This window comes from Pteropus alecto, unplaced genomic scaffold (assembly GCF_000325575.1).
Source record: "Pteropus alecto unplaced genomic scaffold, ASM32557v1 scaffold202, whole genome shotgun sequence".
NCBI classification, from domain to species: domain Eukaryota; kingdom Metazoa; phylum Chordata; class Mammalia; order Chiroptera; family Pteropodidae; genus Pteropus; species Pteropus alecto.
Genome location: NW_006432451.1, coordinates 1,710,524 through 1,725,551, shown reverse-complemented (window position 1 = coordinate 1,725,551; position 15,028 = coordinate 1,710,524). Strand labels below are relative to the sequence as shown.

General features: G+C 35.6%; 1 protein-coding gene across 1 annotated transcript in view; it reads right to left on the bottom strand.

Annotated features, from left to right (window-relative positions):
- PXT1 (peroxisomal testis enriched protein 1) overlaps positions 1–15,028 on the bottom strand; it is a 38,934-nt gene that overhangs the window by 19,226 nt on the left and 4,680 nt on the right. Inside the window, exon 2 of the mRNA XM_015585871.2 lies at positions 3,641–3,821. Within this exon, the coding sequence (XP_015441357.1) occupies positions 3,641–3,812 (172 nt within the window). The 5' untranslated portion in view covers positions 3,813–3,821. The remainder of the gene's footprint in view (positions 1–3,640; positions 3,822–15,028) is intronic.

Here is a 15,028-nt window from a genome sequence, read left to right as displayed (position 1 = left end):
CGAGTTGGGGGAGGCGGTGTTTCAGGGAATCCTCTGGGCAGAGCGACCTCTGTTATCCAGTTTGATGACTTTACGGGCTATGATGGCGCTGTATCCGCACAATGGAAGCGGGGAGGGAAAGGCCTCAACAGGGAACAACGGATACTACTGGCACTTCTGTACAGAGTGAGTCTTGCCTTGGCTCTCACTCTGACAATGTCTCCCTGTAAGTCCCCGGTGCCCCCTGTGCACGGCTGAATTGGCACTGGTGCTCAAAACGAGCACGTCCATCACTGCAAAAATCCACTCACGGACGTGGCCCCTTTAAGAGGCTTCTGCCGCTGCTGCAGCCTCCGTCTCACTCAGCCGCCTGAGACCGTGTGGCCCCGCGTCCTAGCCCGTCCTACATTCTGCCATTGCAGGGTGATTTCTTAGACTTCTCCCTAGTTGTATGTCTTATCCATCTAGATCCCAGGCGATCTTTCCTTGCCGTTGCTCCTTATTACTGTCACAACTTTGATTTGGTCGCCAGAGGGATGAACAGAGCCTCTATCATCTACGCCATTGTTTTTCTCCTCTAGATGCCTTTTTCCAGTCTTCCAAAATAATGTGATCTCTCAGTACTTTGAATATCTTTATTACTTTTACTGCTATTGAGATACATCATAGTCTACAGTTAGTTATAATCATTGCATGTTTTTATTATATAAAAGAACAGATGATAATGAATATTAGATCTGTATATCAGTATACTTACCTATTGCATAAACATTGCCTATAGGTTATAAGTTACTTCCTAAAATTTGGAACTGAAAGAAAAAAGAAGTGTATTCTGAGTACTAAGAGGCAAGATTGAGGTATGTATAGTGGAAATGGTTAAGATGGGCAGATCTCCCTTGCACAAGCTGCTCCCTTTGCCTGCAACTTCCACTTCACTTAACCCCTTCAGGTTAGGGTCCAGGGTAACATCTTGAGGGAAGCCTTCTCAAACCTCCCTGCTAAGTCAAAGCTCCATTACAGCATCTGGACCTCTTCTTAGAACTTACATTATATCTAACATTGGTATGTGTAATTAAGTACTATCTGCTCCAGGAGGGAAGGGGCTGTTACTGTTTTGTGCATCATTGTCACCCTAGTACCTAACACAGTGCCTGACATATAGTATGTCCTAGTGCTTTTTTGAATGAATAGACAAAAGAAAATGTTTCCTAGAGGAGGATGGAGACAGTCGGTAAGCCTTAGAAGAATAAAGAGGCAAAATGAGCATTTAAGCACTCTCAAAGGGTTAAAACAGCTGAATTACTGGACTTTACTGACTTCTACAATTACATATCCCATTTATAATACTTATACACACACACAAATATATAATGTAGGGTTTTGAAAAAACTTTTCCCTTTCCTGTCAATAATTATTACATTTTTAGACCTGGGCAGGGTCTCTTCTTGCTTTTACTCATTTTTGCTTTCCAAGAGTTTCTAATTTCCCTAAATGACCAATCAAGAGAGTTTCTCTGGACTTCCCAAGATCCTACCCAACCCCTCAACTTTTCTAAGAAAAAGTAGCTTTAAGTTCCCCACACAAATAGTTTCTTTCCCCCCAGAGTTGTTCAGATGTGTAGACTTACCCAAAGTAACAGAGATAAATTTTGGCGTCGGCTAGCCACTTTCCAACCAATAATGGCTTTTGATTTTCATTTGCACTCAGTGTCGCAGGCCATGACAAAAGCCACTGAGGGGATAAGGGGACCTTCTCAATAATCGGCTTCCTTACTAAGAGTTTTACTTTGGGCAGTGCTTAGGGCTTTTTTTTTTTTTTTTTTTTCTTTTTTAAGGTTCCGGGAAGGTAAGCCTCCCCGGGTTGTCCGAGCAACCTCCCGCACCTCTGCAACCCCGCAACCCGCTGCACCGCCCAAGCCCATTCCCTGGCGGTAAAAGTGCGCGCTCCGCAGGGCAGTTTGACGGTAAAGGTCACGTGGGCGCACTTGACCAATGGGGAGCGTGCACTGGCGGCCAGCGGTGGTAGCCAGCGTGAGCAGCCGTGCGCCTCGGTTGCTCCCAGGCACTCGGCGGAGCCGGAGGGAAGGAAACCAGGTACCGGGAATATATTGCCCGGTGCCTCCCATTACCCTAGACTTGGTGTTCGCGACGCCGAAATAACACCAGGTCCCTCTCACACCGCTCCCTTCAGTCTGCACATCCTCCGTTTCTTCAGCAATATCATAAAATATGAGAGAAATGTGCTGCTTCCTCCTGGGCTAGGAACAGTGTGGAAAGGAAAGGGGAGGCTTTGTGTCCACAATTAATTGGGGGATCCGCCGTTGTATGCACACTGGTAGCCCACCAGGATAAAATACCAGTCACAAAGATTTTACATACACAGTAAAATGAGAGGTCTAGGCATGAAAACAAACGTAGATTAAGCTGTTCCTCTATAAACCAAAGGTAGTAGCATTATTAATTCTTCACCCTACTTCTGCTTTTGAGGTGAAACTGTAATTAGGAAAGCATTTTGATAAATGTGACAACCGTCCAGAGGGCACCTCAGAAGGTACCCATCAGCTTCACCAGGAATCTGAGGATCTAGCGGTATAAGCGCGCGCTCCCCAGGGTGAAAACGTACTGGAAAAGGTTTACGATGAAATATAAGTTCTAGAATAGTACTGATGATTGCACATCTTTGTGACTATACTAAAAAGTACTGAATTGTGAGCTTTAAAATGTCGAACTTTATGGTATATGAATTACACTTCAATTTAAAAAAATGTTCTAGAAAGTATTCACAGGTGATAGAATCTCAGGCTTTGAGAAATAATTGTTGACACCTGCACAGATGAAAATACAAAGTTTTAGTCAATTAAGTTATTTCTGTAAAATGGATACTATATTTCATATGGTGGCAAAAGACTATCAGGATGCTTGAAATTTCCACTTTCTCAGTGGCATATAATTCTTTTAAAATTGGAGACTATGTTGAGATTAGTTTTAATAATTCCTTTCAAGTGTCTTACATATTTTTAACCTAAAAGTCTAAAAACTCATAAATTTGACTCCAACACTCTTTATTGCTCCTCAAAACATAAGACTTCGATTATTCAACCTTCTGGGACATTTAGGAATCATACTTTTTTGCAACACAATATTTCAAGTTTATCTTTCCTTCATGTTCTTTCCTGTATTGGCAAAATCAAGAAGGAACCTAAACTGAATTCCTCCTACCTTAAGAAGGCAAATATTGTCAGGTCAAGTTTAAAGATAATATTAAAAGATAAATTTGATCTAAATTATTTTATTTTTTTAAAGTGATAAAGCAGGATATCTTTTAATTTTAAAAGTACAATTCACAATAGAAACATGATTAAACATATGTAAACAGTTATAAATATTTATGAACCTAATAACTAAATTTGATCTATTGTAGTCGATTTGGGATCGTCTTAATTAGCTGTCACATCAATGATTCAGGGCTAATATAAACTAAGAGATTAAATACCATGAAGCAAAGTCAGTCTTAGATTTTTACCATCTAGCACTTTACCACTATTTTCCTACAGTTAAATGTTTAAATAATCTATTTAATGTCCAAATTTATGGCCTCAATACCAAGGGAAATACATGCTAAGTAGAATATTTCTCTTAGTGCAATACAAATAATATCTTACCTGGGTTCCTTGACATGGCTGAAACTAGCTGGTTGCTGGCAAGTCGGGTCATGTACGACTTCTGAAAACTGTATTTCACCCACAGTGATTTGCAACAATTTGTTACTTTGGGAGAGGGATTCAGAAGTTCTTTAGGTTCACAAACAATGGCATCATGTTTATTCTGCTTCATGTTTTTTCCCTGTTGAAAAATATATTTTCAGAGGATTTCTCAGTATATTTTTGGTATGTTAGATGAATATTGATGTTCTAACAATACAAGCAGCCTTTATTCCATATATAAAAGAGTCATGGATTTGGGTGGAAGATGGAACAGGGTGATCTCTAAGGTCTTTTTAAACTTAGATAAACATCTTTCTGTGTAGGTTGGTCTTTAGATCTGCTACACCACCCCACATCCTCATTTCCCAGCAGTTTTTCTTCATCTTTCAATAGCCACATTCCTTCCACAGAACTGTCTAAATTAGTACACATAGAAAAAGACAAATTTGTGTTGCCAAAGAAAAATAGATCAAAAATGTAGAGAGGTAGGGAGGGTTGGAGATGGAATACATTCTTTGTCCTACTTTAGTGTGTGTGTGTGTGTGTGTGTGTGTGTGTGTGCGCTCCCCAGAATGATTCTTTTTAATCCTCCGTATACACAGACCATCGCTACAATCTTTATAGATATTAATGAACGCTATTTTCCTGACCCTTCCTGTTTTCTAATATTGTAGAACCAATCCAGTAAGTTAAAGAATTGTACTAAGACTTTCATTGTCTATCAGTGCACCTCATTTTCTCGACTTAAAAGTTGGCCACAGAGTCTCACTTTCAACTTTACCTGCTAAATCTAACCAGTTACTGGAAAGGAAAGGAATGAATAAGAGAGGTCAGACCATGAAGAACAACTAAAGAAGGTAACAGGGGAGGGCTTCAGGAGCCTTAGATCAGTGCTATCCAATAAAAACATGTGAATCACATATGTAATTTAAGTTTTCTAGTAGCTACATTAAAAAAGTAAAAGGTAAAATTATTTTAATACTATAGTTTAACTAAGTATATCCCAAAATAAATCCAAAAGTGATCATTTCAACCGGTAATATAAAAATTATTGAAATATTTTACATTCTCATTAAAGTAATTCTTCCAAATCTGGTATGTATTTCACACTTAAAATACATCTATCTCTATTTGGACTAATCACGTTTTGAGTGCTCAGTAGTTGCATGTGGCTAGTGACTACTGTATTAAACAGTAATATACAGTGAAGCTGTAATTCAGTTTTAGAAGAAGCAGCAAGAATTGAAAAGAAATGACTCTGAAAGAAAGGCAATAAGCAGCTATCTCAGCTATACAAACCAAGGCAGGGGAAATCATCAGGTAGAATTCTGACTCATCATTCATCAAATGTACCACATTTTCCAGTGTAGAATGCTACTTCGATATTTCGATTATTGTAATTTGGACCAGATTAGGGGAAATAGAGCTGTGGGATGAAGGGTTGTGAGTTCCTGACCATCTTTGGTGCCTTGGGCATCCTAACATTTTAATTATACTCATCAGCCAAACTTCTGACCTTAATTTGATTTCTCAAGTAAACTTTCCATTGGGAAAAGATCATACTCTCTAGCTAATACATCAGAGCCAGATCAGCCCTGGAAAAAACTATTGAATTACTAAATGAGAAAAGTTGATAGTCAAGATGCAGTTACTAGGTGAGGTTCTTTTCTGAAAGACCCAGCTGACAAATTTACCCATCAACCCATTTTGAAACTGTCGTTTTGTACTAGTTATTTACATGGCATTGCTAGAGAACTGAGAATAAAATACCTAACCATGGTCTTTTAAAATAAATGATCAAGAATGTTGGACTCAATTTTCCCCAGATAGGTTTTTATTATAATATAGTTTTCCCAAACAATTCTGCAGGATGTTAAGAGGTATTTATTGAAAAAATAATACTAATTAGATTTTTCACCTAATATTTATTTTTAAATATATGTAATAAAAACTTTTTTATGTAGTTGTTAGTATTATTGGATAATTTTCTTTAGGAAATGGTGTGCCTACCTGAAAATACCAGGATATCCCAGGATTCAAGAAAGCATAATAATGGGTTTGCACATGGAAGCCTCGGCAAACAGTGATCTGATACGTGTGGTCTACTTAACAATCACTGGTTTATGTTAGGTATCATGCATGTCTTATTATTTCAATATATATAGATATTTTTCACTTCATAAAGTTATTTTATCTACTTTGTTTGGAGGTTGTTCTGATATAAAGTTTAAAATATTTGAGAAAAGTTTTTATCATTTCTTTCAGCAATTACTTCATCTATGGGTTCACATGTTGCTGTCTGTGTGTGGTAGGCTAAATAATGGCCTCTCCCCAAAGATGTCCACATCCTAATCCCCAGACTTGTGAATATTTTACCTTATATGGCAAAATGAACTTTGCAGATATGATTAAATTAAGGCTATAGAACCAGAAATTATCCTGCATTATCTGGGCCCAAATTAACCATATGGGTCCTTAAAGAGGGAGGTAAGAGGGTCAGAGTCAGAGAAGGACATGTGACAATGGAAGTAAAGGTCAGAGTGATGTGAGAAAGGGTCTATGAGCCAAGGAATGCAGGCAACCTCCAGAAGCTAAAAAAGGCAAGGAAACTGAAGAATGTAATCCTGCCAAACCATTTTAGACTTTTGACCTCCAGAACTTATAAAATAATAAATTTGTGTTGTTTTATGTCACTCAGTCTGTGGTAATTTGTTACAGCAGCAATATAAAATGTATACACTGTTAATCTGAGTGTATACACTCAGATTATTGTTGGTACATTATAATTTTAAAAGTGTTCATTGTAAAATAAATTCGGAAATAGATGAGAGTCTATATTATAGTTTTCCATAACAATAACTAGATAATAATAATAACTAGAATTGTTGAATTCTAAATGACTACTTATTGGTGCTGGCAACTGTAAATTAAGCTACCAATCTTTGTAGTAAGAAATATATGTTGGTCAACAATGAAAAACAATTACATTGATCCTATACTGAATACCAGGCATTGTACTAGACACTGGGGATACAGTCAGCAAGATAGAAATGGTCCCTTCCCCCGTGGAGGTGACAGTCTAGCAGGGGAAATAGTCGTATATATTTAATTAGTCATGGTAAGAGTTATGAGAACATATCATGGGGAGTGGACCTAACCTAGTCTAGGTGGTCAGGAAGGACTCATCTAGGAATGATGTTTAAGCTGAAACCTAAAAGATGACTTGGAATTGGCCAGGAGGGAAGTTGAGGAAGGAAATAAGAACATCTCAACTGGAACACCAAGTGCAAAAGCCCCAAGGCAGTAAAGAATTCAAGGCATTTGAAGAACTAAACAACTGTGAAGACTTTCCAATTCAGGATAGTTGAGATCTTTCAAAAATAATGAGGAAAAGAAAAACCAGAAAACAGATTTCATCTGTATTCAACTGTGAGTCACCCTAAAACACAATGCATGAAAGTAGAAAATGGATGGAGAACGGTGAAGAACTTAGCAGACCCAAGGAAGGTCACCTTACAGAAAAAAGAGAAATTAAGTCTGAAACAGAAAATGAGACATTCAGGCCTTTTCTCCTGCTCAGATACAGAACTTCGCACCCATTTCTGCTCTCTAGCAGGAAATAAAGAGTATGTCTTGGGGGAGAAAAATGAACATGCCAGAAAAAAGAGCCACAGATACTGACACTTAGGTGTCCCCATAGGAAAAGCCTAAAGTGAATCCTTTTAATTGACACGATTCAAACACATGCTCAGAGCTTCCAATAAGCTTTTAAGACATCATTTAAAATATGAATAGACAAAACTCATCAGATGCCAGAGGAAAACCTTCAACATAAAAAATAAAAAACCTCCAACATGGAAGAATTAGAGGAGAAAAAGGAATCACAGGAAACAGAGACAATGCAGGGAACATAAAAATACTTCAAAGAAATTATAGTATCATCAGAGAAACATTATATCCATAAAGCAAGAACAGGATACTAAAAGAAGGAACAATTTAAGAGCAAGAAAGAGTAGTTCGAAATTACAAATAGCATAATTAATTAAAATTTAATAAAAATTATGTTGAAAGATAAAGACAAAGAAATTCTCCAAAGTAGAATAAATTTGGAGGTTGTTGTAAGTCAGGAAAAGTCATGAGAACATTCTATAAGGTATCTGGTCTGACTTCTTTAAAAAATTAGTAATATAGAGGGATAATAAAATAATAAATTTGTGTGACTACTCTAGAAGATAGGGAGACTACTCTAGAATAAAAGAAGCTAAAGAGATAAAACAATCAAATGCAATATGTGAACTTTGGACCTTGTTTTTGTTTTTATGAAAAAAAATGTTATAAGAAAATGGTATCATTTGTTCCCGGGTTTCGGCATAAAAGAAAGAGAGAGAGAGAATAGTATTAAGGAATTAGTGTTACTTTTCCTAGGCGCAATAATTGTAATACAGGCTTACAGAGAATGTCCTTATTTTTAGGAGTTGTATCTTGAAGTATTTTAGGGTGAAATGTCATGTTGTCTGCACTTAGTTTCAAAAAGTTCAGCAAAATAGTTAAAGCAAACATAAGGAAATGATCACAACTACTTAATCTAAACAGTTAAACAAGTGTTTAAACTAATAGTGTTGATCATGTGATTCAACTTTTCTTCATATTTGAAATTGTTAATAATAAATAACTATAAAAATAAAGCAACTATGTCAAAATGTTGATTATTTTTGTATCTAAGTAGTGGGTATACTCATGTCAAATATACCATACACTCAACTTTTCTTTGCTTGAAATTTTTCGTAATGAAAACTTGGGGGGAAAAGTCCTAAGAGATATCTAAAATTTAATAGGATTTTGTGTTAATATCTGTAAGAATTGTGGCCTATTTTGAAAAGGATTCAAAATAGAATGAAGCAGTAAATAAATTGGTTGAATTCAGTCAAGTGAGGTAGTTATTACAGGTTCTAATCAGATTGGAAAATTAGTTAATGATATAACTGAAATCCTCTTTAGTTTTAGTGGAATAGTTTGGGTATATAAGGATTAAGTAAAATCCATGAGAATTTGGCATATAAGAGAATTAACAATCACTCATATTTATAAGTTTATTTAGACTTACAGTAAATATGTGCCTGAAAAGTTTTGTCAATCAGACAATTAAGGTAAGTAAAAAAGAAATAAAATATTTTAAAAGCACACAGTTTGAAAATATTTGTATTTAGTTACATGGCAAAGGCAACTTTTCAAAAGATTGCTAGACTTTTAACTAAAGTAATAAAACGTATCAGTGGAAATGTTGTAATTTTCTCTTTATTCTTTTTAACAGTTTAGGGAGATTATCTTCTGAATGGTAATTTTATATGGTTGAAAACCACTCTTGAAGATATTTTTTAAAAATCATTTTAGAAAACAAATATGCACAATAGAAGAAAATGAAGACTAGAGGAGCTAGGAGGTACAATGTTGAATGATAGAAAGTATAGGGAAAAGAGAAAAGAAAAAAACGCAAAAGCTTTAGAAAAGAAATTATCAAATAAATAAATGTGAGAAAACTTCCTAAAACCAAAGGACATATATCTCCAGAATGAAAAGTTCCACTGAGTTCCCAGAATGACAAATAAAAAGAACTATGCCAAGGTTAACACACACACATCCTGAAATTTCAAACATCAGTGATAGATAGTAGATCCTAAAAACTTCCAGATTGAAAAAAAAAATGAATTAAGAACAAACTCTGGGTGCTAGAAGACATTATAAACTTCAAAATCTTGAGAGGAAGTGTTTTTTAATCTAGGACTATACATCTAATCAAACTAACAGGTAAGACTAGAATAAGCCCCATTTTCCTGCAACATATCAAAAAATTAGCCTTCAATGCATCCTTTCTCAGGAAACTACTGGAGAAAGGGAAGACTCTACCAAAAGAAAGGAGTAAACCAATAAAGATGAAAGCAGGGATCTTGAGGGAAAAAAGCTTTTTGTCCTCAACTATTTAGCGATGATTAGTTTCTAAATTATATGTTAGGATTAGTTTTAAAAAATGAAAATTAATGTTTAAAAAAAAGAAGCAATGGTGGAGGGGGAAGGGGAAGGAATATGGGATAAAAGGGGTCAAATATGTGGTGACAGAAAAAAATCTCACTATGGGAAGTGAACACACAATGTCAATATATATGCCTTACTATTAAACTGTACAGCTGAAACTTACCAATGTCACCATAAAAAAATACATAAATTAATTTTTAAAAAGAATATGAAAAAAATAAATAAATTATAAAAATTTTTTAAAAAAAGCAAAACATAAGAAAGCTAGTATGAAGAATAGTGGATAAGTAGCTCAAAATAAGAAAAGATATATAGACAAATCATTGCAGGGTCTTATATGTCCTGCTAAAGATTTTAGATTTTATCTAAAATTTTTAAGAGATTTAAACAGGAGAGTGACATGATCAGATTTCTGTTTTAAAGACCACTCTGGCTACTGGGTGGATGGTGGTTTGGAAATACGCAAGAGACAATTTAGTAATTCCCTAGTGTGATAGCACTGAAGATAGGGAAAAGTGTATAAATTTGAGATTGAAGAACTATAATTGATTCATTAGATAGTGGGATGATAGAGAGAGAATAATCATGGATAATGTCCAAGTTTTTGATGAACAAATAAGTGGATTATGTTGGCATTTACTGAACTAGAGAATAACAGCATAGAAAATTTTGCCTTGTTGTTTGGTAGTGGGTTTTATTTGGGAGAGGGGTGCCGTGGCAGGAAATGATGAATTGGATATATTCAATTTTGAGGTATCTGAAAATCATTCCAGTGAAGATATTAAGTGAGCATTTGTCCAAACAAATTTGGAGCTCAGAAGAGAGATTAGGGCTGGAAATTTAAATTTCTGAGTCATTGTCATAGAGAAGATGAAAAATGCTGTGTAAGTAAAAAAGAATACTCTTGTGTTCATTCACTAAAGAAATGGTTATTAAACTCCTACTATGTGCCAGGCACTGTGCTAGGTGCTAGCTTTGATAGTGAGCAAAAACTTAATGGTACCAGTGGTACCAGTCCCTCAGTGTTGGTGAACATCAATTCAACAGAGGGTGTTGTTGAAAATGTTGGAGTGCATTCGTGTAGTTATATCAATAGGGGGTTATATTCAGATTTAATAAGTAGAATCAGGTACTCTAGACCTACTCCAATGTCAAGGTCCTGCCTCACACACCCAAAAAAATTGTCCTACATCCTGTATAACTTTGTACTGTTCCTCAGGTTATTCATGTAGATAAAAACAAAACAAAACAAAACAAAAATCCATTTATAATTGTCTGAGTTTATAACTTAAGTCTGTTTCACATATAGAAACACAAAGATTTTTCACATAGGTTTTATATACATTGGATTTTCTAGGAATTCTTCTACAGTAGAAAAGGAGAAATCAAGAGAAACTTACACTTTTATTATTTTGTTTATTATTTTCTTTATTATATCAGAAAATCAGATGACTGCAACACCACACATAATAGCAGTGTTACTAATTTAACATACCTTATCATACTGTATTTGTGGCTGTCACATTCAGAGTGATTCTATGCATAGGTGCAAGCAAATAACTACTAAATTGAGTCTTCTCTTGTATTATGCCTGAGTTTTAACATACTGAAATACATATTGTTTTAAGGTAACTACTATTATAAATTAGCTTCCTTTCCATTCTCCTCTATGAGAAAGGTGTTATACAGATTTTTAAATTGGATTTGTATGTAGTTTCTATTAACCATACATGTCATTCCAAGAGAGAAGAGGAGGTGTGACAACATATTTGTTTTAAAAAGTGACAAAGTGTTTTACGGTCCTTGCATTGTCCTAAAAGAGGTAAAAGTACAAATTTAAATTTACATTATAGTTAAAAAGTTACACACTTTTTATGATATAAAATTAGGTATATGATTATTAGCCCAATTTCTTTACCCTGCATCCACATCTCTGCAACAGCTTTGCAAGACTGAGGCAACATTGACAGTGTGCTAGTTCCAAGCCTAGGCCTGAAGAGGCCTGGTGTGTGTTTCTGCTTGCCCTTTTACACCTCTGCCATCTCCGTGAGAAGAGTTTTCCCTGAGTATCTGCTGCCCTTTAAACTGACCACCAAAAAGAATGCAAAACAGAAGACAGTAAAACGTCAATAGGCTAGAATTAGAGATTCTTTTTTACTTCCGTCTTTTACCCAGAAAAAGAGAATCTGTCTTTAGTCCACTATTTTCCAAATTTTCTAAATAAACATAAATTACTTTTCATCCTCATTAAAAAAAAAAAAAAAGTTACTAAAGAAATGAAACCTTTTTTACAGAGGAGTAACGCATATTTGTTTCTCTCAAGACATGAATTTATCAGAGTGCCTTGCACACAGTGGGTAGGCAATTAACATTTGTGGAATGAAAAAAGAAACTCCATTAACTCATCTCTCCAGGCTTCCCCTGCAGTTCTCCTTTGTTCTTAGCCTTTCCTCCTTCTCTTTCCTTAACTCTTGTGATTCTTCTCCTCCTCCACTCTTTTTTCCTTCCTGTATTTCTCTCCTTTCTTCTTTCCCCTTTTTTCTCTTCAATTTGGTATTGCCTTCCCCTTTTCTTTCTTCCCTCCTGCCCCCTTCTCCTTCCCGGCAATTTCTTCCCCTTAACTAGCCATAATATATACTTACATATTATGTTTATTGAAAGTTAATTGCTTACAGAAATTTACCCTGTTTTTAGTGTTTAAATAATTTTAAAATGTAAAAATATACCTATATTTGTGCTTAATTTTTAAGAACTATTTTAATAACATGTTAAGAGCTAAATTAAGTTGCTTTTTAATTATGTATGACTGTCTTTGACTTCAGTGGTTCAATGGTTCTGGGTAGAAACATTCACCACCCTTATTTTATACCTTTCCACAAAAAAGGAATGTCCTCCAGTGACCTTCAAATCTTGGAAATTCTGCTTATTTGGGCAGACAATATTTGCACACATAACCAAGGTCATCTTTAGGAAGGTTTTGGAGCCCTGGCCGAATACCACTTTGTGACCCACCTTCCTATGTATATTTCTATCCAGGTAGAATCAGGTTACAAAGAGCATTAAGGGCAAAACTGAAAAAGAAAATAAATCACAGCTGTGGGCAGGTCACTGCTCCTCTTTGGACTTTAGATTCCTTCTTAACAAGTGAAAAAACCAGCACCCATGATTTTGAAGGCCCTTCTCACATTTGGCATCTCATAACTTAATCTTAAACATAATTTCTAAAAGAGAAATATAAGCCCAAAGGGTGGATTTTCTCTCTGTGGAATCCTAGAATTGCAAAGCTGAAATGGTTCCATGCAGTTCACCTAATGTGACCTGAAATAAAAACCTCATGTCTTTGAACCTTGATTTTTATATCTGTAATATGGGACTAACAAGGCCTGTCTTGCCAGGCTATTAGGAGAATTAGAGCTAATGACTACCTTCTGTTAAAAACAAGACAATAGGCCCAAAATGAAGTCACTTATGCTAAGCCCTACATCAGTAAACTGAGACTTAACTACAGTTTGGCTCTCCCAGAAATAATCTTAAACTAGTCAATCAGGAATCACTTGATCATCACTAGTTAGGGAATCTGCCTGAGAGACTCCTTCCATCCCCTAAAGCAGGGATCCCTAACCCCCGGGTCACTGACTGGTACCGATTGGTGGCCTGTTAGGAACTGGGCCTTACACAGGAGGTGAGCAGCAGAATAGCAAGCAAAGCTTCATCTGTATTTGCAGCCACTCCCCAGCACTAGCATCACCGCCTCAGCTCCACTTCAGATTATCAGGCATTAGATATTCATAGGAGCCACTGGTCCCAGGTGCCAAAAAGATTAGAGACCTCTGCCTTAAAGGAAAGTAATTTTGCAATAACCAACCCGCATTTTTTTTTGCCAGTATAACTTCCTCGTTCCCCTCCCTTCTGCCTACAAGTCTTTCATTTTGTAAAGCTCTTCAGAACTCCTTTTAATCTGCTAGATTGAATGCTGCCCTATTCAAATTGATTTTACTCAAATAAACTCTTAAAATATACCTCAGTTTATCCTTTAACACTACCATGTGGGAGACAGTCAACAAACGGCAGCTATCATTTGGTCTAAGCTTTCTAATTTTTAGATAAAACTTTCTAATTTTTAGATAAAAAGAAATGAGACAGGTCTTATTAATGACTGACCCAAAGGTGACCAGGCTGGTACCCCATGTCAGCTCTCTTTAATCCCTGTTCAGCCTTCTCTCACCTGACTCCTTTTCAAAGTCAATTTCTAAGTAAATGCTTTCTACCCCAAGGCTGAACATCTACTAATTTTCAACACCTTAGAAGCCTTCTTCCATTTACAATAAATAAAAAGCTAGAGAGAGCAACTCAAATTACTAGTGTTGAGTATTATAAAGATTCAGAGATAGAAGAGGAACTTTCTGAAATTATTCTCTTCAACCTTATTCAGATGTTACAATCATACGATTAAAAATCAAAGAGCAGCTAAGGACTGAGTTAGTAAATCCTTCCAGATTCAGCCTAGGAGTATGTGTGTTTGGCAACCTTTTAAGAATAAGAATCTATGAAGGCAATTACTGTATCATTTTTAAAATGCACTAAAAAGGATACTTTTGAAGAGAACCAAGTGTCCCCTTAAGAAAAGGTGTCAAATTCTCTTTAAAATAGTAACTCTATTGTTAGGAGTGGGTATGGATAAAAGAAGAAAATATTTCATCACCATAACATTTTATTTTCATTCAAACTGCGTAATAAATGTTAAGGAAACCAGACTATTTTAATATACAAACAATTTATGGTTGACATTTAGGTGGGCAATTTTATCTCACAAAAATGTCTTTGGGTGTTCCTTTTAAAGATAATACTGGTTTGGATGGAGTATGTGCATAACATTAATACTAATAGTACCTTAAATTACTCTAGTGTTTTGAGATTATGAAATACTTTTACATAAATTTTAATTATGTTTTCTTCTTCATAACAACCACATGGCAAAAGATAGGTCAGTTATCATCTTACAGATTAGGAAACCCACGTTTACGTGTGACTTGCTCTGTCAGTAAGTGGTGGAATGGCCTCAAACCGAGGTTGTCTGGCTTTTTTTCCAATGTTTTTTTCCCACTACACCATATTGCCTTATGAATCTGTCCAGACTTCATGTTTTTATATTTCCTTTCCTTGTACTTCCACAAACACTGACTTATTCCAAGTAGGCATCATAACTCCAAATAAGCAAGAATACTTTAGGCTCTTGGTTAATCAGCAGAAGAAACCTTTCTGAATTTGCCTAATTCCCATTATTTATTATGTTTTATTATTATTATTAAAATTTCT